At 34.9% G+C, this 23,278-nt stretch overlaps 2 protein-coding genes across 6 annotated transcripts in view; one reads left to right on the top strand and one right to left on the bottom strand.

Annotated features, from left to right (window-relative positions):
* LOC123676776 (diacylglycerol kinase theta) overlaps positions 1 to 16,688 on the top strand; it is a 36,552-nt gene extending 19,864 nt beyond the window's left edge. For 2 of the 5 annotated variants that reach the window (XM_045612980.1, XM_045612981.1), the window contains exons 7-16: positions 2,279 to 2,531; positions 3,160 to 3,353; positions 4,004 to 4,216; positions 4,382 to 4,516; positions 4,929 to 5,252; positions 7,680 to 7,916; positions 11,574 to 11,865; positions 12,403 to 12,559; positions 13,000 to 13,107; positions 15,359 to 16,688. In XM_045612980.1, coding sequence (XP_045468936.1) covers positions 2,279 to 2,531; positions 3,160 to 3,353; positions 4,004 to 4,216; positions 4,382 to 4,516; positions 4,929 to 5,252; positions 7,680 to 7,916; positions 11,574 to 11,865; positions 12,403 to 12,559; positions 13,000 to 13,107; positions 15,359 to 15,502 — 2,057 coding nt within the window. In that variant the 3' untranslated portion in view covers positions 15,503 to 16,688. Of the gene's footprint in view, positions 1 to 2,278; positions 2,532 to 3,159; positions 3,354 to 4,003; positions 4,217 to 4,381; positions 4,517 to 4,928; positions 5,253 to 7,679; positions 7,917 to 11,573; positions 11,866 to 12,402; positions 12,560 to 12,999; positions 13,108 to 14,736 lie in introns of all 5 variants that reach the window. The other 3 variants (XM_045612984.1, XM_045612982.1, XM_045612983.1) reach the window with 3 other exon arrangements.
* A 960-nt stretch (positions 16,689 to 17,648) lies between these two features.
* Positions 17,649 to 23,111, bottom strand: LOC123676778 (dentin sialophosphoprotein). Its single transcript, XM_045612985.1, has 8 exons — positions 22,672 to 23,111; positions 22,316 to 22,441; positions 22,031 to 22,164; positions 21,765 to 21,978; positions 21,251 to 21,426; positions 21,065 to 21,181; positions 20,683 to 20,916; positions 17,649 to 19,622 (listed from the first exon to the last, which is right to left on the bottom strand). Exons 1-8 carry the CDS (start codon positions 22,758 to 22,760, stop codon positions 18,502 to 18,504), a joined length of 2,211 nt encoding a protein of 736 aa, XP_045468941.1. The 5' UTR covers positions 22,761 to 23,111; the 3' UTR covers positions 17,649 to 18,501.
* Between the last annotated feature and the right edge of the window lie 167 nt (positions 23,112 to 23,278).

A 23,278-nucleotide genomic window follows, 5' to 3' on the forward strand; every position in this document is an offset into this window, starting at 1 on the left:
TGGAATAATTTCAAAAGCGCCGAATATCACAGAGAACAACAAGTGTGCTACATTGTTGGTATCTGCATTTTTAAATGGTTAAAACCATTACAAATTTCTATGATTTCAACTTTTTTTCCATGAAAGCGAACAATACATGCGTATGTTATTATTTCAATAGTACCAAATAATGAACGAACAAGGATTTTGAACAGTGGTATTACTAAAGGTGCTTTATTGAATGCACAGCCGTATTTTTAAATGGTTCAACCCATAGAGTAATAAGCATTGATAAAGAGTGAGTATACGCAATTTTTACTTGTCTCCAACATGATTAGATTACGTTGTCGGATTGTGATATATTTTCAAATTCACAATTTTACTATATCGTTATGACTGCATATTATATTGAATGAAATATATTTGTTCGAGTGATTCCCAATTAAAAATGCAAACTTGAATATTTGGAATCCGATATTTTTCCTAATTGTCGAATTTATAATAAGCGAAATATTTATTATTTTCTGTATCTACCTGCTGAAATCCAAGGTTTGGCAACTTTTGCTCTTCTAGTGTCATTGGTTGTTTCACGTCGTTTGGCGCGTTTGAAGTTTGTTTTCTGAATTTCTGATATATTTAGGTATTTATTCCAATTTATTTTGAGTTAATATGAAACGTTGATTTACTATGGAACATAAGAAATGCGTTTTTTGAGGAGAAACACGCGAATTGAGTGAAATATCGTATCACTGATATGTTTTCATTTCCGCGCGCTTCATGTCAAATTTGATAGTTCATTTTGGGGACAAAATTTGCTTTTTGATAATGACATATGCTCCCTCTATCTATGTTTATTACTCTGAGGTTCAAACGAACCTGTGCGAAATTCCATAAATGAAAGTACATACCTACCTACTCGAATTGTGACGAAAGTGAAAGCTGAATACGTAGGGGATAATTTTAATAGGGCCGATAATATGATTCAGTATAACACTGCTATATTCCAGAGGTTGAATCAGTTGTTCTATACGCATAACAGATTGGCACAGCTGATGATCCAAACAATGTACATCGGTTATTTCATTTTATCTACAGGATGGTCCAAATTTTAGGCTAATAGCTTTGGCGTCAGATAGAACAACTTTTTTCACGTGAAGAGGTCATATAAACATATATCCCAACGAACTTCGTTTTCGAGATACAGGGTGTTAAAATTTGAATCAGTTCTTTATTTATAACTCTAGTATTTTTACAATCATTGTTTTAATTTGAAGATATTAAAGTTTAGATAATATAATGTTTCGAATTATATATTTAAGTGTCTCCTGTCAAAATTTTCCAGTGGCGTAGATAAAGGGGTGCGATGATCCTTTATCTATTGAAAATCTACGCCACTGTCTTTTTTTCGAGAATAGTGGTGTTGGAAGGATAGTGTTTGCTTTGTTCTCGATTATTTTGAAAACGGTACATTCTAAAAAAAATTCAGAGAATTTTTTTAGTAAAATAATGAAATAATTTTTAGAAAAAAAACAGTGGCCTGTATTTGCAATAGGGAAAAAATCATCGCATCCCTGATCTACGGCACTAAATATTTTCGGCAAGAGATTATTACCATGTTAGGCACAGAAAAATAAACTTTATTATTATTATTATTATTATATTCAAAACACTACATTATTTAGACTTCAATACATACCTAGATAGTGAATAGTGTTTGCTTTGTACTCGACGAAAATTCTATGAAAAAAATTTGAGAGACCTTTCTTTCGATGGAGCTCTGTTGATTTTGGAAATTAATCAATTTTTGCGAAAAAAAAAGACAATGATGTAGATTTTCAATAAGAATTGGATCATCTCACCCATATATCTATGCTACTGGATAATTTTGGCAAGAAAAACTTACCTACCAGAAAATTCAAACAACAAATGTAAAATTACAAGAGTTATAAGTAAAATCCGATTTTTTTCGAACTTCAATCTATCTCGAAAACGAGCCTGTTATAGGATATATGTGTATAGGATTTTTTTCATGAAAAGAGTTGTTCTACCGACGCGACGCCAAATTTATTGCACTAAAATTAAAATACGCCCTGTATTTCTGGCTTCAACAAGAAAATATATTTTCCAAATTTTTGTGATTTCTAAACGAGAACGAATTGGACCTATGTTTCAGAATGAGTGTCAAAGATTTTCATAGAGCTTGTAGGCCATCCACTGCATAATAATATATGATCAATTCGGAGAGTTAAGTCCTAAATTAAAAATTTAAATCTTAAGCAGATCATTTTTGTTTTCTCAGATATCGTGAAGGTGTACGATGGCAACAATTCCTTCAAGAAGCGTATATTTCGGACTATATCGGTAGCAAAACAAGCTCCCTTGCAACAGGTACTCACACAGGCCCTAAGAGCATTTCACATTACGAAAGACCCGGACTCTTTTCATCTCACCGACATTTATTCGACAGACGAGGAAGTTCTTCAAGATCCTACGCCTGTTTTGAATTTAACCAGGAAGGAAGGAAAGAGACCTGCTGTTTTTCTTCGGTTTAGGTAAGTTGAAGAAAAAAGGAACGAACACCCTCCATGCTGTATGGCAACTCAGTGGTCCCTGCCATATTCACCCTCCACATCCATAGCGAAGAGTGGTAGCTAGATTGTTGGCAGTAGTAGGACGAGTGAATATTATAAATTTGGAAATGCTTCTAGCAGTAACAAGACAATTTTTGGTGGATATCCGATATCAATATTTCAGTTCATTTCGTCTCTTTTTATATTTTATAGCATAGAATTTTTAAGCCTTTAAAAGAAGTGAAAACAACATCAGAACCAAGAAAAAAACATTGCAAATCGTGCGACAGGACTACTATATTTTTAGGTTAGGTTTGGTTAGAACGACTATATTTTTTGGTTACTTGTTTTGCGAGTATTTCTCGAGACAAATATCGTAGGTGCGCCCTCTCTCAATACAGTAGGGTGTTTCGTCCCAAGATCGCTGGTGGGCTCTTCAGTTAGGCAATCCAGCGATCTCTGCCTAAGACACCCTCTCACACAATCGTGGAAGAGTGACTCCGCTGCAACGCGCATTGAAGTGTAGCGCGACGCCCACTACACTTGTATATTCAACCAGTTATAAAGACACCACAAAATTGCTCACGTAGGTTTGATTTTTTTTTTGCAGAGATCGGGATAACGATTCTGGAGAAGTGCGTGTGTATCCTGGGAAGTTACAGGTATCCAAGGCATTCTGCACCGTGCCTGTGGATTCGAATTCAACTGTCAGAGACATGATCAAAGAGGCCCTCAAAAGGTTTGGTTTAGAGGCGTACAGTCCGGATGATTATAGATGCAGTGAGAAACTACTAGATAGGGGAGGTGAGAATGAAACTATTTTTTTAAACAGAAACTATTTTTGTTCTTGTGTTTTTGGTGTTATTATGCCAAGTTTGGTAGCCTTTGATCACTTGTATAGCTAATTACTGTTTCTGATATATTCAGACTCGAATTTTTCAGATTATCGAAAAATATTCCAATTAACAATTAGCAATTTTATTACTATTTTCGTTTACTATTCCAGATTCGGCTCAATTAAAAAAGTTATAAGCATTTAACGGTTTCACAATGAGCTAATAAACTTCTGTCTTTTCTTTGTATGCACCATTGATATTTTTATTCGTTTACCTCAAAGTGAAATAATGTTAAATTACATTAATTTTCTTTGAGGAATAAAATTATGACAATCGATACTTTTATCAGAGACAACAATATTTTATTCTGTGTGTTAGTAGGGATATTTCAGAAAAATCATTTCTCTAATTTTGTGGTTAATACTTTCATTCTGCCACATTTGTAGAACAAAATCGTACGAGAATATCTCAGTTTTACACATATTTCAGGGTTATATTCTATTACTCACTTCTCCCTGCGTGGTTCGTTTTTGAATTTGGAGCTCGGGGGGTTTCCGCCCCTGACGATTAAAAAAAACTTCAATAAAACAAAAATTCACGCTTCTTTTTCAATTGCAGTTACCGAAAGAGTTCTCTCTTCGAATGAACGCCCTTGGGAAATAATGAAACAACTTGGTAAAGATAGTATTCGACAGATGGAGTTGATGAGGTTCTACTTACAACTGAAACAGGACCCTCATGGACCAAACCTAGCACTTTTCGTTGGAAATCTACCTCCTAGTTTGTCAGAACGGAATTACGAAAATATTTTAACAGGTTATTTGAGTAAAGGTAAGTCAAAAATGTTACTAACACAATTTTGAATTGGGAAGAAAAGGAAAGGCTCATCTACCAAATATTACATAATAAATGTCCAACAGAGTGGGATCAAATAGACTGCCTAATATAAAATAGTTTGTATATGCATAACTTTCTCAACAAAATATCTATCCGCAGATGATATATACACAAGTATCGGACCTATTTATTACGAATATGGATCTATGGTCATAACCTACAATGATTCCGATAAGGCGGTACGTGCACTTTACACTCTGAGGGAATCTAAGTTTGAAGACAAACATTTACTTGGTAAGTAAAATACATTTTCAGTACAAAGGGTCAGATTAGAACTTCAAGGTATAAATATCCAGTGTCCAAATATAAAACAAAATCAGATCCTAAAATGGCATACCACGTTCCTCAATAAGTCCTATGCCTGGCGCACATATAACTTTTCTCCTCGTTAGTATACCAAGCTTCAAAAGATACGTGTCAAAATTTCCATGAGAATGCTTTGCCTGAACGTTAGGGGTGAAATGATCGATTCAAGTGCCTCTATTTGAGGGGCAGCAATTCGGTCCAGTTTTCTGGCCGCCAATGTGACTTTCTCATACAATATAAATATTTGGCTGAAATCAATTAAAAAACAAGTTCTACCCTCAGCCATAAAATGTCTTAGTACCCAAAACGAACAATACTAATGACAATTTTCTTGTTGCAGTTATGCTTTTGCCAAATATAGAACATTCAATGATACCTCCAGGGGTACAACCTCTTCTGGTATTCGTCAACGTCAAATCGGGCGGGTGTCAAGGCCTAGAGTTAATCACCAGTTTTAGGAAACTTCTGAATCCATATCAAGTGTTTGACTTGGACAATGGCGGTCCCCTGCCGGGGTTATATGTGTTCCGAAACATTCAGAACTATAAAATACTCGTGTGTGGTGGCGATGGTACGATAGGATGGGTGCTTCAGTGCTTGGATAACGTAGGGCAGGATTCCCAATGTTCATCTCCAGCTTGCGCCATAGTACCGCTTGGAACAGGTAAGAGCTATCCTAGTCTAGCACCAGTTGTGCTTTTCTGCATTATTGGCTCATATATTTTCTTCTTGAAGTAAGAAATATGTTTGAACTTTAAACATTGTATCAACCTTCTTCAACAGCTGCAATAGGTTACGAGATGTAAACATCGTACATCTGACCGTCTGTTAGCGTCGATTCCTCTCTATATCTACTTATTACATAGGCGTACAACTTTGCTTCCGCCGTTTTTTTTTTCGAAATTCGAGGCTTTATTGTAAATAACTGGTTATACATTTATGATTGAAAGTATTGCCCATCGCTGATCACTATTTTCTCCGATCATTCGGGAAGCGTAAAAAACCCGCGTTGAAAACACTGGTCATCTTTTGAAGTGATCCACGAATCGATCCAATTTTTTACTTCTTCATAAGACCGGAAGTGCTGGTCAGCCAGGCCGTGTGCTATCGATTGAAGCAAGTGGTAGTCCGAGGGAGCAACGTCTGGAGAATACGGTGGTTGGGGTAGGACTTCCCATTTCAACGTTTCCAAGTATGTCTTGACCACTTTCGCAACATGGGGTCGAGCATTGTTATGCTTTATAATCAACTGATCAGGTCTCTCGTTGTATTTCGGTCGTTTGTCTGTCAATGCTCGGCTCAAACGCATTATTTGCGTTCGATAACGATCGCCTGAGATTGTTTCAGTCGGTTTTAAAAACTCATAATGCATTAAGCCGAGCTGGTCCCGCCAAATACTGAGGATGACCTTGGAACCGTGAATATCCGGTTTGGACGTCTATGTGGAAGGATGGCCGGGATATCCCCTTGATTTTATGCGCTTGGGATTATTGTTATGAACCCATTTCTCGTATCCAGTCACAATGCGATGCAGAAATCCCTATCGACTTTGCCTTGCAAGCAGTTGTTCACAAGAAAACAAACGCCGTTCAACATATCTCAGCTTCAACTCGTACGTCACCGAATTTCCTTGTTTCTGAATCCTTCCCATGACTTTCAGGCGTTCTGAAATGGCTTGTTGCGTCACTCCCAATGACCCTGCCAATTCTTGTTGTGTTTGACACGAATCTTGATCAAGTAATGCCTTCAATTCTGCATCTCCGAAAACCTTCCTTCTTCCACCGCCATGCTGGTTCGACGTCAAAATCATCGTTCTTGAAGCGTTGAAACCATTTGGCACGTTCTTTCACTAATAGCGGCCTCACTATAAGTATTTGAGAGCATTCGATGATCCTCAGCCGTAGATTTCTTCGTATCAAAGCAGAAAATTGACCTCCCGCAAATGACAAGAATTTGGCACGTAAGCTGACATGTTTAACCGAGAATAACTTAATGGTGTAGACACAAATCGACTAATAATTCCATGGCGTTTTATGTTTACATATACCTAAGCTTATTGTAAGACTTCTACGATTTATTTATTTCGACTACCACTTACCGCTACAACCATCTATTGCAAAACGGCAGAAGCTGATTGAACGATAGAAAACTGACAGTACTATTGTTTTTTGTTTATACGAGGCGTGCATTTGAAGTAAGGTCTCCAAGGCCATTGTATCACCGCAAGTAGCGCTAGATGAAATCCGGCAACACTGTTGTATACGTTAGGCCCTCCTCCACCAATCGACACCTGGTGGAGCTCATTATGACGCTCAGTCTTGACTTAGCAGCCATTTGCAATGGAAGTGCCGGTTGTCGCTCCCGCCAGGTGCGAGTTACGTTCAGTCATTAAGTTTTTGCACTCATTTGGAAGAAGTGTATGGTGAGAAATGTATGGACGTGAAAAACGTTCGAAAATGGTGTAGAGAATTTTCTGCTGGCCGACTAAGCGTTCACGACGAGAAGCGCAGCGGCAGGCCGTCACACTCGGACGAAACAGTGCGGAACGTTGAGGCGCTTGTGCTGAAAGATCGCAGGTTGACTCTCAATGAGTTGGCCGAAAAACTCCAAGATGTGTGCATTAGAGACTCTATTCATTCATCTAGGAGGAATGAAATTTGCGAACGATGAAGAAGTTCATGAAGCAGTCATTTCGTTCTTGCGCCGCCGGCGGTATCGTGGTTCGAGGAGGGGATACAAAAGTTTGTCGTACGAATGAGGGGCTTCATCGAAGTGAATGGAGATTACAATGTACAAAACTTAGTAGATAAATGTTATTTAATGTGAAAAAAATAAATGGAGACCTTACTTTAAATACACGCCTCGTAAGCATCGTTATGTAATTAATTTTATATTCGGTAGGTGAAAAAACTTTCAGTCAAACTCCACCAAATACAAACTTTATTGAGTGTAATATCAAAAGGGACATGTTTCGAAGGAACAATCCTTCATCTTCAGCCAGAAAAAGGTCTTTTTCTGGCTGAATTTTATATTCGTTTACTGAACGACTCGAACCTTTCTTCTAATCTCTTTTTTTCCTTCCGTAAAACAGGAAATGACCTCGCGCGTGTGTTGCGCTGGGGTACAGGCTACAATGGTGGCGAAGATCCTCTGAACCTCCTACGGGACGTGATAGACGCAGAAGAAATTCGTCTGGACCGGTGGACAGTTGTCTTTCATCCTGAGGATAAGTCCGATGATGGAATGAAGCAAGTGAATTCCACTGGTAAGAAGAGGCAAAAACTCTCCAAATTGAGACTCGTGACCAATGAGCAAATCAAAAGAGCAGGTCAATCATTATATGTCTAGATGTTGTTTTGCTGTAACTCAAACTAACAGAAAGCCTCCGTATAGCCGTTTACTGCTAACTTGTCATTGATGGTTGATCAAGGCTAAGGAAGTTCGTAAAGATGATAAATTCAATGTTTTCAGTATATGATTATGTAGATACTTACTAATCGTATTTTCCTCTATTTTTCTATTCCAATCAGTTTGTACTCTATCTAATCTTTTAGAACCTTCGCCTTTTTTGACACCTCAGGTTGTCCACCTACTTTTTCGAAAGCGTTCTAGTGAAAGAAGAAATTCATTTGAACAAGTTTAGTCGCTTTAGCCCCCAAAAAATCCAAGATAGGTCGTTCCTCAAAGATACACAAATTACCGATTAGAATACACTGCGCGAAAAAATTAACGCACATTATGGAAATCTCAAATTTACTCTACAACTAAAGGTGTTCTCAATGATAATTATTTTTATCAGAATTATGCATGTTATCCACTTTCAACGTTTTTCTTCAATACAGATGTTTTTTCCCAGCAGGAATAAAAAAAGATGAGATTATCAGATTTTGAATGTATTGGCTCCATTCTGAAATCAGTTTCTAGTGATCAATAATTTTTCTTTCGTTTGATTTTCTACACTCGATCGCTATGCAACGCGAAACACGCAATTTGACCCAAGAGGAATGTGCCCAAGCGGTAGTTTTGCGAGAAGAAGGGTGGATATACACAAGAATTGCAGAAAGGTTTGGAGTTTCCCATACAAGTGTGTCCAGAATGTTGCAGCGATTCAGGGAGACAGGTATGAATGTCCGAAGACCAGGACAGGGTAGACCACGAGTAACAACTGCCATTCAAGAACGTTACTTGAGAGTTTCTTCGTTGAGACAACGGTTTGCAACCGCTCGCCTCCTTCAAAATCAGCTTGAGCAAACTCATGGGGTGCAAATTAGCACTCAGACAATAAGAAATCGCCTCAGAGAGTATGATTTAAGGCCTCGTGTCACGGCAAGAGGCCCAGCTCTTACCCCAGCCCATCGAAGGGCGCGTTTGGATTTTGCCAGAGAGCATATCCATTGGGAAGAGGCTGATTGGGAAAGAGTTCTCTTCACAGATGAGTCTAGATTCTGCCTCTACCATTGTGATCGACGTTCCCTTGTATACAGACGTCCACATGAAATATATATGCTCAGTGCAATTTCCTGAATACTACTGGTTTCGGGGGAGGATCGACTATGGTATGGGGTGGAATAACTTTGACTGCTCGCACAGACCTAGTGGTCGTTGATAATGGAGCTATGAATGCTGATAGGTATATAAGGAACATTCTTGAAGAGCATGTAGTGCCATGTGCCCCATACATTGGTGACAATTTCATTTTTATGGACGATAATGCCAGACCCCATCGTGCGCGCATCGTTCAGGAGTACCTTGAAGAGATTGAAGTCTCTTGAATGGAATGGCCAGCAAGAAGTCCAGATCTCAATCCGATTGAGCAGGTTTGGGACAACCTCAATAGAAGGCTGAGAAGTTCGGTGAAATCCTGAATTTTTCTTCCATTTAACGTGTCTTGTTTCGTTCAAAACCTTCCCGAGAGAACATAAAAATAAGTTATAAAGTCAATGTAGAGTTAACTTTCATTAAAATTGATATTTTCACAATGTGCGTTAATTTTTTTACGCAGTGTATGTAGTATAATATTGTGATACAAATTCAAAAATGAAACATTAAGCATGGGCAAAGAGTTTGCGCATCGTTTGGAATGAATCTTATGCTTTTTCATTATACTTGAACCATAACTTCAATAACAATACTGGTTTCGTTTATATTATTGAAATAATTTTAACAAACATTGTTAATTGATGCCACAAGTACCAGGTGAGTTTAAAACTGAATAAATCTTGAAATGTTAAAATTGAAAACAAAAATAGAAACACATAGACAATAGAAATAACTTTCTGAATATGTTTAGGTATTTCGATTGAGATCATAGATAAAATACATAGAAAATGTTAAATATTTTTTGTTCGAAATTTAAAAACAATAAACGAAGTAGATGTATAACACAAGATTCTATGCGCATCATTTATCAATACAGGGTGAGTCTTTGACTTGTACATATATTTTAACCGAAGATTCCCGAAGTCAAAAGAAACACTTTTTTCCTTTATAATGTTTTCCGTTTCGGCCCGGTTACAAAGATACAGGCTGTTGAAAATCGATTAAAATAATAATTATTTTTAGTTATTATAACTTCATTAGATAACAATTCAGTTAGTTTCAATTCTACAGACTTGAGTTCATTCTCAACAGAACACATTGTGATCAAATTAAAACAAAAAACAGTCCCAGAAAACAATGATAAATACACTAAATTTTGATTTACCAGCAAAATTAAATGGCCTATTTTGGATGCTTTCAATTCAACGAATAATTCAAAAGATGAACTATAACATATATTTGGAAGACCGTATTTTTTCTTGGTGGACAACACTGGTAGTGACCAGTATATTCATAAAATGTCCTTCGGTCATAACACTTATTGACTATTCTCAGCAACCCTATGAACATCATCCAAATCCCTGAACAATGGTATGTTCTTATATTGCATTGATGTTATTTATTTGTTGATCAAAATTTCTCTCAACCTCGAATGAGAGATCTGACTTTTAAATCACATATCTGTCTTACAACAGAAGAACATGTTCATTTTTGTCACCATTTTCATACTTGGATACTTTAATTCATAAACCTGTAGTAGTTCACCCAACACGATGTGAATTTCTTCATTGTTTTCACCTCCCTCTAGTAGTTTTCATCTTCCAAATATATCTTTTTCAAGAGTTTTGAAAAAAATCATATTTTAAAAAAATGTTTTTTTTACGCTTGTGATTGTTGAACTTCATATGTTGCATGGCTTGAGTATTTTCTTCTGTTCCAGGTTTACGGCAAAACAACATTTTTATAAATTTTTGCTTTCTGAAAAAGTAGGTATGACCATCTGAATTGCTATTGCAAATTAGCCCTATCAAGAAAATGTATGATTTTGAATATACATCCAATTCCAAAAAGATAATGTATGAAATATAGAAAAAACTAAGTATTTAAAAGCTAATGCTGAACTTACGTCCTACATCTGCGGTAAGCTTTTTCAGAAGTTTCCAGGTCGTAGATTGTAATTCGACTTTTAATCCAATGGAGAACTGTATCTGGACCACTACCATCGGTACGGAGAAACCTCTGAAGATGCCTACGCAGTTGTAGGCGAAACGTCAGACTAAATCTAAAAAACTGTAAACTGATGAGTATTCAGAATCAATCGAATATGTTTGAAATTTTCGAGATGAGGCTACTTTCTACATTTCAGATAATGGAGAATATTGAAAAATAATCAGTTTATTAATTAACTTTAATTTCTTATAGAAAATATGGAGATTTTTAGTGGAGTTTTCGAGTTTTATTGAGTAAGGTATTCAAGAATACTTCTTTTCAATTGGTTATCACTTGCTTATAAATCACTTAAAATATAATTTGAAACTTGAAACCTTACTGTCAATAATCCTCAAAAGCTAGTAGATCTAATTTTCAAAGAAAAAAAAATGAGACGAATAGTTATACTAAATAGTGAAAAAAATTACAAACTGTATCTAACTGTTCATAACTACAGTTATAGCAAGCACTACCAGTGAGGACAACTCTCAAATCTTCGTCATGAACAACTATTTTGGAATTGGTATCGATGCTGACCTTTGCCTAGATTTTCACAATGCTAGAGAAGAAAATCCGAACAAGTTCAACAGCAGACTTCATAATAAGAGTGTTTACGTGAGAATGGGACTGAGAAAAATGGTTGGACCGAAGATGTGTAAGGATCTGAGGAAAGAAATGCGTTTGGAAGTTGATGGAAGGCTAATTGAACTACCTCAAATTGAAGGGATCATTATATTGAATATTTTGAGGCAAGTAACTCTTCTTGAATCGTTTTCTCGCGTTGTCACACTTCTTCTTCTTCCTCTTTCATTAGGTTTAAAACCTATTCATTAATCTCTTCCGTTGCTATACAATGCATAAGAATGTCAAGCTTCTATGATTGTACCTATAGAGAATCCTCGAAAATGAGTCTTGCAAAACCTAGATGACCTAGAGCTCGCAATTGGGGAAAAATCACCGAACTTCTGACGGAATGATCAATTAGTGTTTAAGTAATCAAAGCTATAATTTAGATCATGTTATTTTCAAAACATAACATAAAATTACATTATATTATCTTTCTGCCAAATAACAATTTCTTCTAGATCACTCAAACTTCCCTTTTTAATGTAGTACACGTAACAATATCTCCATTTAGTCACTCAGATAGCTTGAAGATGTAATAACACAAAGTGCTGTTAAAAAACAGTAATATCTATTCCCTCTCCAAAACTTTCAAGAATGCAAAACTGAAACAAACACATCATAGCAAAAAATATGTATTATAGCATTCAATATGTTTACAGCTGGGGCTCTGGTGCTAATCCATGGGGCCCTGAAAAAGAAGACAACTTCGTTAAACCCAACCATTGGGATGGTATGCTAGAAATTGTTGGTGTTACTGGAGTTGTCCATTTAGGTCAAATACAATCGGGACTCAGATCAGCAATGAGGATTGCTCAGGTCAGTTGATACCCCCTTTGTCAACTAAATCTTTGCCACTCTGAATTATTAACACTTTACGCTTAAAAATGTGTTGAGAAAGCTCTAATTCATCTTCGCTATGATGACGTACTCTACAGAATGTGTGAAATAACAGAATCCAGAAGTCAACAGAAATGCTAGAGCATCACAAATTTAAGATTTCTAGAAATACTGGTGTTACCACTCAATCGACTTTTATAGCGACTTAGTGACCATCAGCCTTAGACTCAAAGGAAATGTAGCACAGTATAGATTCTCTCTCGAACAAAATCTAATCAGTGGACACACCAATATGTCTAAACATCTTATGTTCAAATCATTTCTATATTCAGTTCATTTTTAGAACCACCATAGCAGTGCGTCACTAAAAGGGGGGTGAAATAATTTTACCTGCAAGTTTTATTCAAATGTTTTTTTAGGGAGGACACATCAAAATTCATCTCAGCTCTGAAATACCCGTCCAAGTGGACGGAGAACCATGGGTACAAAGTCCCTGCGATGTAGTGGTCTCAAAATCAGCTTTAAAGGTACGTTTTTCATCATTATCTCATTCGGTAATCTTTTTCACTATTATCCAATTCATTTCATTTATGTTTGGAACATATCCATTTTGATAGCTATACGTTTCAACTTCTGAATTTTTGCATGGATATTTTCCAACGAACGAATGCTGCCTGTAAAACTCATGTTCCTCCACCCCTCCCCAATCATTGCACAGCAGATTAGTAACAGACAAATTGATGTTTGTGTCGAAACGCTTCTAGTAGTTCTTAAATAACTTAAATGTACAAAATTATTAGTTATAGATGATATCTGCCCTCTCATAGAAGATTATAAGAATTAGTGTTTAGAATTAGAATATTTCTTTGAGATCAATAAATTCTAATTATTCATTAGAATTGTAGTAACTACTCGATATTTTACCTCCACATCGTGTAAATCTACTTTTATGTTCGTTTGAGGGCTGGGAAAAACTATCTTCAATTAAACTCATCAATATTTATAGTACACAGTGTATCACAATGGTTTTGGTTCAGTTGGAAAAAATATAATTTCAAAAAAATTGCCAGATAGTGCATTTCTACTCTAAATAAGGCTCCCCCATCTTTGGATAGGGAAATCAGTCATCCAGATAGCGTTACAAACGAGTTTGACATTTAAACATTGGCCAATTTACAAAAACTGGCCAGAGGCAATAAAGTAATTCTCCTATGGGTACTGGGGCATTGTGGTATTGAAGGCAACGAAAAAGCCGATAAACTCACAAAAAGGACATCATGGTTAACACCTGTTGGTCCTGAGCCCTTCTGTGGGCTCGGCAAAGACCAATATAAGGCAGTGGTCCAACAATAGGAGTGGGATAATAGAAAAACCCTCTGGAGAAACACTTCAGGTCTTACCGACCTATACTAGGAAGCTCCTGAAGCTACCACAAGCTAAGCTTCGGGTAATGGTGGGACTGCTAACAGGACACTGTCGGTACAAATACCTTTTTTACCGCATGGGTGAGTCAACAGATTAGATATGCAGATTCTGTAAAAATGAGGTAGAATCAGCCGAACACATAATGTGTAAATGTCCGAGGCTGACTGGCTTAAGAACCACTCACATGGGAAAGTCAGTTCTGGATACTCACGAAGTAATAGCCAAGTTTTGGTAACATTATCGACGGCCTCCCTGGGTTTATATGAATAGGGTTGAGAACAAAAGATCTACTTGGTTGCAGTTCCCTGAAGGCTAACAGAGCCTCGATTCAGTGAAAAATAATAACAATTATACCGGAATGTTAATATTTCATGTACTACTAGTTCGATTTTAATGAACATAGTATGGTTCCATGGATGGCTGATTTTTTTTTGAAGAGAAGAACAGGGACGCATAATAACCAACCCATTGAAACATGTACTCTGAAAAAGATTGCCCGAAAGATATTGACATCAATCTTATTTCAAAATATATATTTCACTCTGAGAAGATTATATTCTTTTTACCCGAATTTTTTCCAATGTGATACACTGTGAATAAATTCAGAAAAAGAATAAATCAAAAAACATAGGTACCATAAAAAATTAACTTCTGGTTATTCATATCGATATAACCCATCTTCTGATGAGTCAGTAGTTGTATGGATATTTAACTAAGATTATTTCGTTCAGGCGACCATGTTGAAGAAAAGTAAATTCAAAAGACGACCTACTGAACCGTTCATAATGCCCACAAATGGGGAGGGGGGCAAAAGCACAGACGACCAAAGTTAAAAGACCTCATTTTACACACCACTACATCACATTAAACTCGTATTTCTTGACTATCATTGTTTTTCCTGTTCACCAGCATGCAAAGAGCTTGACTTTACATTTATCTAACTGCTGGGTAGTTTTCGAAACTAGTAGAACTACATTTATAGACTAGAAACTGTCTAAAAAATTTTAGTCGTATTCTCTTTGGCTACTTTACATTATATTTCTGACGTATATTAGTGTTAGTTCAAGGAATGCGAAGGTTCTTCTTCTAAATTACTGTCCATAGAATTAATTTGTTGACCACTTTTGAATCGAATTTTAATATACCAGCACTTTTTCTAAAGGAAACCTCTTGTCTGAAAGTTTTTTATCATGATGTACGATTTAAGCTTACATAAGCTGAATTATAAGTTTTATCTTGTATGAAAGGTTTCTTATGATGAATAATAGTTTAATGTGAATTGGTACAATGAAAGCAATAAGAATATAAAACAAGGTCGTTATGATTCATAAATGTAATGCGCCCCTCCCTTAGGCCACCATGTTGAAAAAGATGAAGGGGAAGATGAAGAGGCGTAACACCGAACCCACGATGTTGGTATCACCAGGGACGCAGTTGGCACCACTTCCCTCTAATGACGGGGAATCACCGACAGACCCAAACAATACAACGTTTTAGCACAGAAGTGGTTTGTACCACACTTCTGTGGAGTCGATTTCATCGTTTTTTGCTTAATATAGAAGTTACTTTCTTTCTCATCTTATTACTTTACTTTTAATGTTTAATCACACATAACTTTGCACATTCGTATACTGTAATGAATATTACGTTGAGTATGGTATTTTACCAGAATGGTGAATATATATTGACATATATGTTGCGATATATGTGTCAATATATGTGGATAACCAAGCCAAATATTGTTTGAAACTTTTTTCAAGAAGGCGAGTCATGCCTTAGATATATTTAGTTTTGTTCAAATATTTGTTATTTTCTGAATAGTTTTAAAAACACATAGAAATGACGTTACCTTCGGAGTGCCCTGCTGTACTCCTAAGTTTGTTGGTCATTAAGTGACATGTATAAGACTAGTATGTGTTTGAAACGCATATTCAGATATAAAGGTGATAGTTGAAGAAGCTATTGTTACAATAGAAAGATTGTGTGACTCAAGTGAAATGCGTTTCAAAATATATCAGTCTGTTGAAGGTTTGAGTAGACTATGCTAGTCTCCTTTTCTCGGTTTACTTGAACGTACAGTTTCAGAATTCAACATCAAACAAAGATAGTGGTGCTACGGATGATGATTCTTATCCGAGGTACTACCGCACCCTAGTGTTGAATTCTGAAACTCCGATCAAGTAGAAGCCGCAATTCAAAGACGTTAGGCCTCTCTATCCAGGAAGCGACCTCTAACGCCCATAGGAATCTGTCTCACCACAGGGGCTCAATTTTTTCATGGGTTTCGCAACCTGGAGCTTCTTTCAGAAGACCCATGATTATAATATAGTGGGGGCGACAGATTCCTCAAATGATAGCTACCATTATTTAGCTGTTATCCTACAAATTGGTGTGCTATTTGTTTATAATTATATTTCCCGAAAATTATAAAAAAGATATACCACGGCAGATTTTTAATCTGCGACAGATTTTTCCGAATCTGTTTTTTTACCTGAAGATGTTTTGAATTCAAATCGGTGATATTCTTGAATCAACTGACAGGTCTCAAGATGCAAGTTATTGAGGATAAGTTATTGTAGGATTTCTGATTTGACAAACATCTTTCTTACACATAAAATATGAAATATATGTATATGTGATCATAGATATATTTAAAATTGTGAAATATAGAATTATAAATGTATGGCTTAGTTAATTTTTCTTCATTTATGTTTCCCTCTCTGTTCCAAATAATTACTCTCTTGCTTGTGTGTGTAAAGATATCCAATCCCATACAGACCTGTCGATTGGATCTGAAGATGAAAACCTAATATGCGCTAGATATTATACAATTAAATCAAACAGCTGAGCCTGAAGATCAAAACTTGACGACCAAGGTGAATTTCACTAACCACGTCAAATGTTTTACATTTCTGAAAAGTTACCAAATAAAAGAATAAAAACTGCTGCAGCAATAATTCCTTCATGATATTGAAAGAAAGAAAAACTATATTTGGGTTAAAGAATGATTACTCACTCACTTTCCAATATGAATACATTACAATCTCTTGTTTTCTATCTACTTTTGATCTTCCATAGGCGGCGTAAATATACATAGTAGTGTCAGCATTCCATGGTTCTATAAGCTGCGGTGAGGACATGTAACGACCAATAAAGCATACACATAACCTATTGGACAAGTAACACTGATTTGAAGTAGTTGTCAAGATAGGAGGCCAATCAGAAGGCTATTCCATTCATGTTATGCGTCAGATATCCCCCTAGCAGATGTTCTATGACACCGGCTCTATTTTCATTATATTTCAATGATTCTGTTATAATAAAGTCGGTTTTTGAAGTCGACTCACTCATCTTCATCCAATATAATAAATTACTTTATTGATACAGAACGAAAGATATTCATAGACTATCTTAAAAATCAGGACTGTCGATTAGATCGGACTTTCTGTACTAAACTGTGAATCCAGACAGAAGAACTCGACCTGACTATCACCGCAGCGTGTCTAGTCTAGTAAAAACTGAAGTTCTTCGTGCCAAATCAATTTAGAATGGAATCATGATAATCGCGTTATACATGACGGAAGTCAGTTGCTATCGTACAAGTTTTGAATAGGGATATCAAAAAAAGTAAGAAAAAGCAATATTTGAAAAAAATTCAATATATTATATAACCAAAATATGAATAAATACATAAATATCATTATAAAAATACTTTCAAATAAAAAAAAATCCATCATTGGCAACAAACTATAAAAATACTACAATGGTTGTCAAACAACTTGTTTGTATATGTTATTTACAAGCAGGGTTTCATAACAACTACTGGGTTAAAGATTTAATCAGAGCAGGAGTAATACAGTTTATATTTTATCCCATTGAGTTATATTGAGACTTCAGAACTGAAGAGATAAATTTAGACAATATGTTAAATGCAATCAAAATAAAAATAAATAGTTGTCATGGAAATTAAATAAATTTTATTGACTTGGTAATGAAATCAAAGATATTCCACTATCTTTGAGAATGGGCTAATAATAAACATAATTAAATTTAGACTTATCACTTGAGAATATGGTAAATCCTCATCTCAAATACGTAAAAAAAATTTAAACTGACAGAATGCAAATTATAACTGAAAAATGACTAGAACACAGCAACAGAGAAAGGAGCATTATTAAGAACTCTCATTCAACGAGGAAATAAGACGTTTCTTACTTAAAACACACTCTTCAGAAAGTAGATTATTCAAAGAAAAAATATTTTATTGATGGATGAACATGATTCAAGTCAGGAATATATTTTTCTCAGAATTTTCATTGGCAGATAAAATTTCTGAATGAGTGTGTTCAACCATAAAACTTGAAATAGAAATTAAGGTTCAATGCTCCTTTTCTGTTATAAATGAATCAGATGGATATTATGGTAAGCTCTTATAGAAATATAAAATATACAAATTCAATGGTTAAGGATTAGCACCATAATTGGAATATGAATCATCAAACTTCAAATATGATATTGTCTTCTAAAATATTAGTAGGATTATCGACAATCTCATCCCTAACCAAATCATCACTTTTTGCTGAACTGGAAGATTCTAGACTTGAATTTTTGGTTTTCGAGTTAGAATCTTTTATTTTGGAATATCCAACTGAATCTGTATCCCCCTCATTTTTCAATTTCTCATATGGATGTTCACCTCTGGTTTTATCTTTGTATGTGAAACTGTCTGAGCTTTCAGAAGTATCGATATTTCGATAGCCCTTTGAATCAATTCTTTCATAACCGGGAATTTCTGAGTCTGTACGACTCAGATCACTGTCGACTTTTTCGTAAGGTGGTTCATCTAAATATTTCACACTCTCATAGTTGGGATCGTTGTTATTAACAGATTCATAATTAGGATCCGTTTCGCTGCCACTAGATTTCAAGGTAGCATATTTAAAATCTGTGATGGATTCGCTGGGCATGCTTTCGTAATTCGGTTCATCTAAGCTATCATCTTGGGAGTGTGTATTATTTTCGTAAGTACTAGAGTTTCCGGAAGTATCAGGTTTTTTCTTCTTGTTTACTACCGAATAACCGAAATTATTACTATTTTTAAAATCTTTTATCTTGGAATAACCAATATCACTAGCGTTTGAAGACTTATGCTTCAGTTCTTCATAATTTGGATCAATTTCTGAATTAGCCTTGAGAACCTCATATCCAGGATCTGAACTACACAAACTATCTGGTCCATTTATACTTGCATATCCAGGTTCTTCCTGTCTAAGTTTTCCTTCATCCAAAGAATCTGTTTTGTGTTTTCTTAGCGTCTCATAGTTGTGTTCTTGAAACTTTCTTCTCAACTTCAAGCATCTACTATTTTCGCCAATTCCAGAGGTGGAAGCACTTGGTTGAGAGATATCATTTTGTCGCTCTGGAGATTTTTCATCATCAGAGCCGCTTTTCGACTTATTTTTTTGAACTTTGGCGTAAAGATCTTCTAAATTGCGAGCTAATGGAAATTTCTTATCACCATCTATTAGGTTAACTGGCGGAAGGGGTAGAGGTGAATTGGCTTGGCGTTTTTCAGGCTTTGGTGAACCTATGTTGATTGTTGAGCTTGACGAGGAGGCTGTTGAAATAATTGATAACTGACCTTAGTATTGTTCAATTTAATTGTTGATAGTATTATGAGAACGCATCAAGATGACTAACCTCACTTACTTACCTAGCCTAACCACACATGAAAATATTTTTTTACTTTGTTTCAAATGAGTTTTAAAAACTAACAATTCATTGAAGGAGTTCATATAGTTAATCAATTTCTGTTTATTTTAAGTTTAAAATATACTTAGATTTCAAATAATATAGATTATTTATTTATTTTTTGAATCTTTTCAAATTATTTAGTGAAATTCATTGAGCACGTAAAATGTGAATTTTTTGAATTCCTATAATTATTTATAAAAAAAAATAGCAATGTGGCCGGATATACGCAATTTCAAAGCAGCATGGCGTCTATCACATCACTTGTAAAGATTACTAGAGACTCTAACCAAATACTGCATATTTTACCAAAAATCTAGGGAATTTAAATCTTCCATAAAAGCTGACTAAACCTATCAACGAAAGGGTTTTCAGAAAGCATTTGGGCTCATAATATTTGTTCATAACACAAGTACAGAACGCATTGATATTTTCAAAATTATAATGATTTTTGTAATTTTTATGTCGAGTTGAGTAAATAAATAAATGTTCCGAAATTCAAAATGGTGACCTAAATGTTTTATTTTTGATGCAGTTATACCTTTCTTTTAATTATAGCCAAAATTATCATTTCAAGGCAATTAAGAGTGTCATGCATGGCTTCGATAGTTTGTTGTCCAATGCAAGTTGAAGAAAAAACATAGCTCTGATTAACGCTTATTTCTCTCAAATGTTATGCAACTCGAAACTCATAGTTTGCCATCGACTGATTTTATTAATTCAATGAATCAACTTCGCCAACTTAATTACAAAAGGCGTTTCTGTCTAAACTAAAAGAAGAATTTAAACACATAATTGGTATAAATTATTCGAGTTTTTAGAGCTTTTTTGCATATTAAATACATTTTTTTTTGCCAAATCAATGTATACCGTTCTTAGAAACCTAATCTACGAATATGTCAAAAAAATTCAGAACTGTTTCTTACCTTGCCTTGAGTGTGTATGGGTATGTGCAACATGCTTCAGACTATCAACACTAGGTGGCACAGGTTGTGGTGCTGGTTCATACATCTCATCATTGGCCTCGTCCGAATCAGACTTTGATGGATTTCTGTTGATTTCAGCTTCGACAATAATTGGCCCAGGGGGAATTCTAGCATAAGTCTCGCTCTCACTAGTGTAAACTTGATTTGGGTCAGGTATTGTAGTGTAAACATCATCTGAAATATAATTAAAATGCTCAAATTCAATTGGAAGTTTGAATATATTTCAGATTGTATAAAACTGCTAATAAGCAATAAAAAAATAAAAAAAACCAAATTTAATATGAAACCTAATACCGAATCACTGAATTGATTAGATTCTTACCAGAGTCATCGGAAACAGTTGAGTAATGAGGATCCAGCTCTCTTTTTTTCTTAACTTCTTTGGATTGAGCTAATATATTGGCAAGAGGTTCACGTACACTAATGCTAGTATATCCCTCTAAAAAAATTAAAAATTAATATTCTAAATTCTTATTTTTTTTAATCCGATAAAAACAACATTGCTTACTAGAAGAATCTTGAGAATCTCCACTGAAATTAATTTGAGGCACTGGTGGGGTCATATATGGCAATTCTGGACTAGCAGCTATGCCACCCGCCACAGCTGAGGCGGCTGGTATATCCAAATTGTGACTTCCACTACCTCTTCTTGTAGCACTGGTTTCATTGGAAGATGATTCAGTTCTAGATAATGAATGAAAATAACTTATAAAATGAGGTTCTTTCTAACAAACTGTATTATATAGTTGTTCATTAAGTTCAACTATAGATTAATCTCATCGAATAAAACAGCTTTCTTCATTTACTATTTCTCTAGATTCAGTTCAGAAGAAAGTTACAATATAAAGATTTCAACTGAAAATAAATATTTGTTCAATGTAATTATGGAAGCGCATTGAAATGAAATTTCTGAAATTAATATTATCTTAATATTTTCCTCAACGATTATATCTAATCCGAATTTCTTGCAGAAGCTCTGTTAATTAGTTATGAATAATAAGATTTATAAAAGGAGCTTTCACCTTTGGGAAGAACCTGGCTCTTCTGGTATGTCTTCATTTTCAGATGCGAAATTTCGACTTGCTGTAGGTTGCAGCTGATCATAAGGATGCTCTCGGGAGTTAATCTTATCATATTTCACCCTCTCATAAGGGGAAAAATCAGCTTGACTCAGCGAACTGTGCTGAGATATGCTACGTCTAGCTTCAACTCCATTAGAAAGAGTATGCCGTTTCACTAGAAATAGGTTTGATCAAAATAATATCTAATAACAATTCTATCAACCTACTCGAATTTTGATACTGTTCCACAGTTGCATAATGTTCAGAGGAATTGTCAACAGCCGACACCCAATTTGCATTTTCATGTTCAAACGGTATATCTGGCAAACTTCTTCTTGTATTCGTTGCTGGAAGTGTTGCTCTGAAAAATGTCAAAAATTTAATTTCTACTATAAGTAAAATATAATAATATAACATTCTGAATTTAATTAAATTTCTCCTCAAAATTTATATCACATTTATTGGAATTATGATCAATAATAATCTCAAGTGGAATATTTGTTTTAATTTACCTCTTATTCACATCATGTACACCATCAATTCCATCAGTTCCAGAAAGATCTGCAGATGGTAAATGATTTACATTTTCATCAGGATTCTTCTTGATAACAAGACCATCAATTCCACTTAATTCAGGGCTAAAATAGATTAAAAATGAATTATACCTCCAAAAAATTAATGAAGAATGTGAATAATAAAGAATCCCACTTAAAACCCTCGTTAGAATTATGAAGATCTGAGATACCTATTTGATACTCATATTAATCTATTATGCTTAGATCATATTAAATATTGAGAGTTTTATAGTGCAAATGTTTGTATATTTGGGTATTTTCTTTATTTTTTTAAATTAATAATATTAACTTACTCGGTACGTTTCTTCCTCCAACATAAACAAAATACTAGAGACATAACAAGAGTAAAGAAACCACAAAAAGAGATCAGAGTAATCCACATTGTTTAATTTTTTTGAATAGAATCATCATTAGGTACATGTTGATATTTTATCAACAATGTTCTAGTATATGGCTATGGGTTCCAGAATATTTCCAAATTAACACAAGATATGTTTATCAAGAATATGTATTTTTTCACCAAGTATCCATATCGATATAGGTCAGACCTTTTACCACAAAGATATTTTATTTTTCATTACAATCGAAATCGTCAATGACAATATGCTGGATATATTTTCTTCAATGCAAGTATGAATCTAGCTCGGTATTTCCTCATTTGCTTTTTATTCTTACAGAAAACATAACATTTTATTTTGAACCTTGAAGTAAAGTCAAAGTCAAAATAATACCTAAAGAATTAAAGATAAAAGGATAAAGTCAAAATCGAATCATAGAATCAATAGCTGTCTTATTCACAAGGGATCTAACACAGAACACTAAATAATCACTCTTATTTAGCTAATCACTAGTCTGATCACTCTTATTTAGCTAACTTCGAAAACTTGACTACCACTATAT

This window comes from Harmonia axyridis, chromosome 3 (assembly GCF_914767665.1).
Source record: "Harmonia axyridis chromosome 3, icHarAxyr1.1, whole genome shotgun sequence".
NCBI lineage: Eukaryota > Metazoa > Arthropoda > Insecta > Coleoptera > Coccinellidae > Harmonia > Harmonia axyridis.

Excerpts from the sequence above, each read along its gene's own strand:
- LOC123676778 (XM_045612985.1), bottom strand. The coding sequence starts at position 22,760 with ATGTGGATTACTCTGATCTCTTTTTGTGGTTTCTTTACTCTTGTTATG. Across the intron at positions 22,165-22,315 it reads GTACATGATGTGAATAAGAG|AGCAACACTTCCAGCAACGA; the intron begins GTAAATTAAAAC and ends GACATTTTTCAG. Across the intron at positions 20,917-21,064 it reads AACTGTTTCCGATGACTCTG|ATGATGTTTACACTACAATA; the intron begins GTAAGAATCTAA and ends ATTATATTTCAG.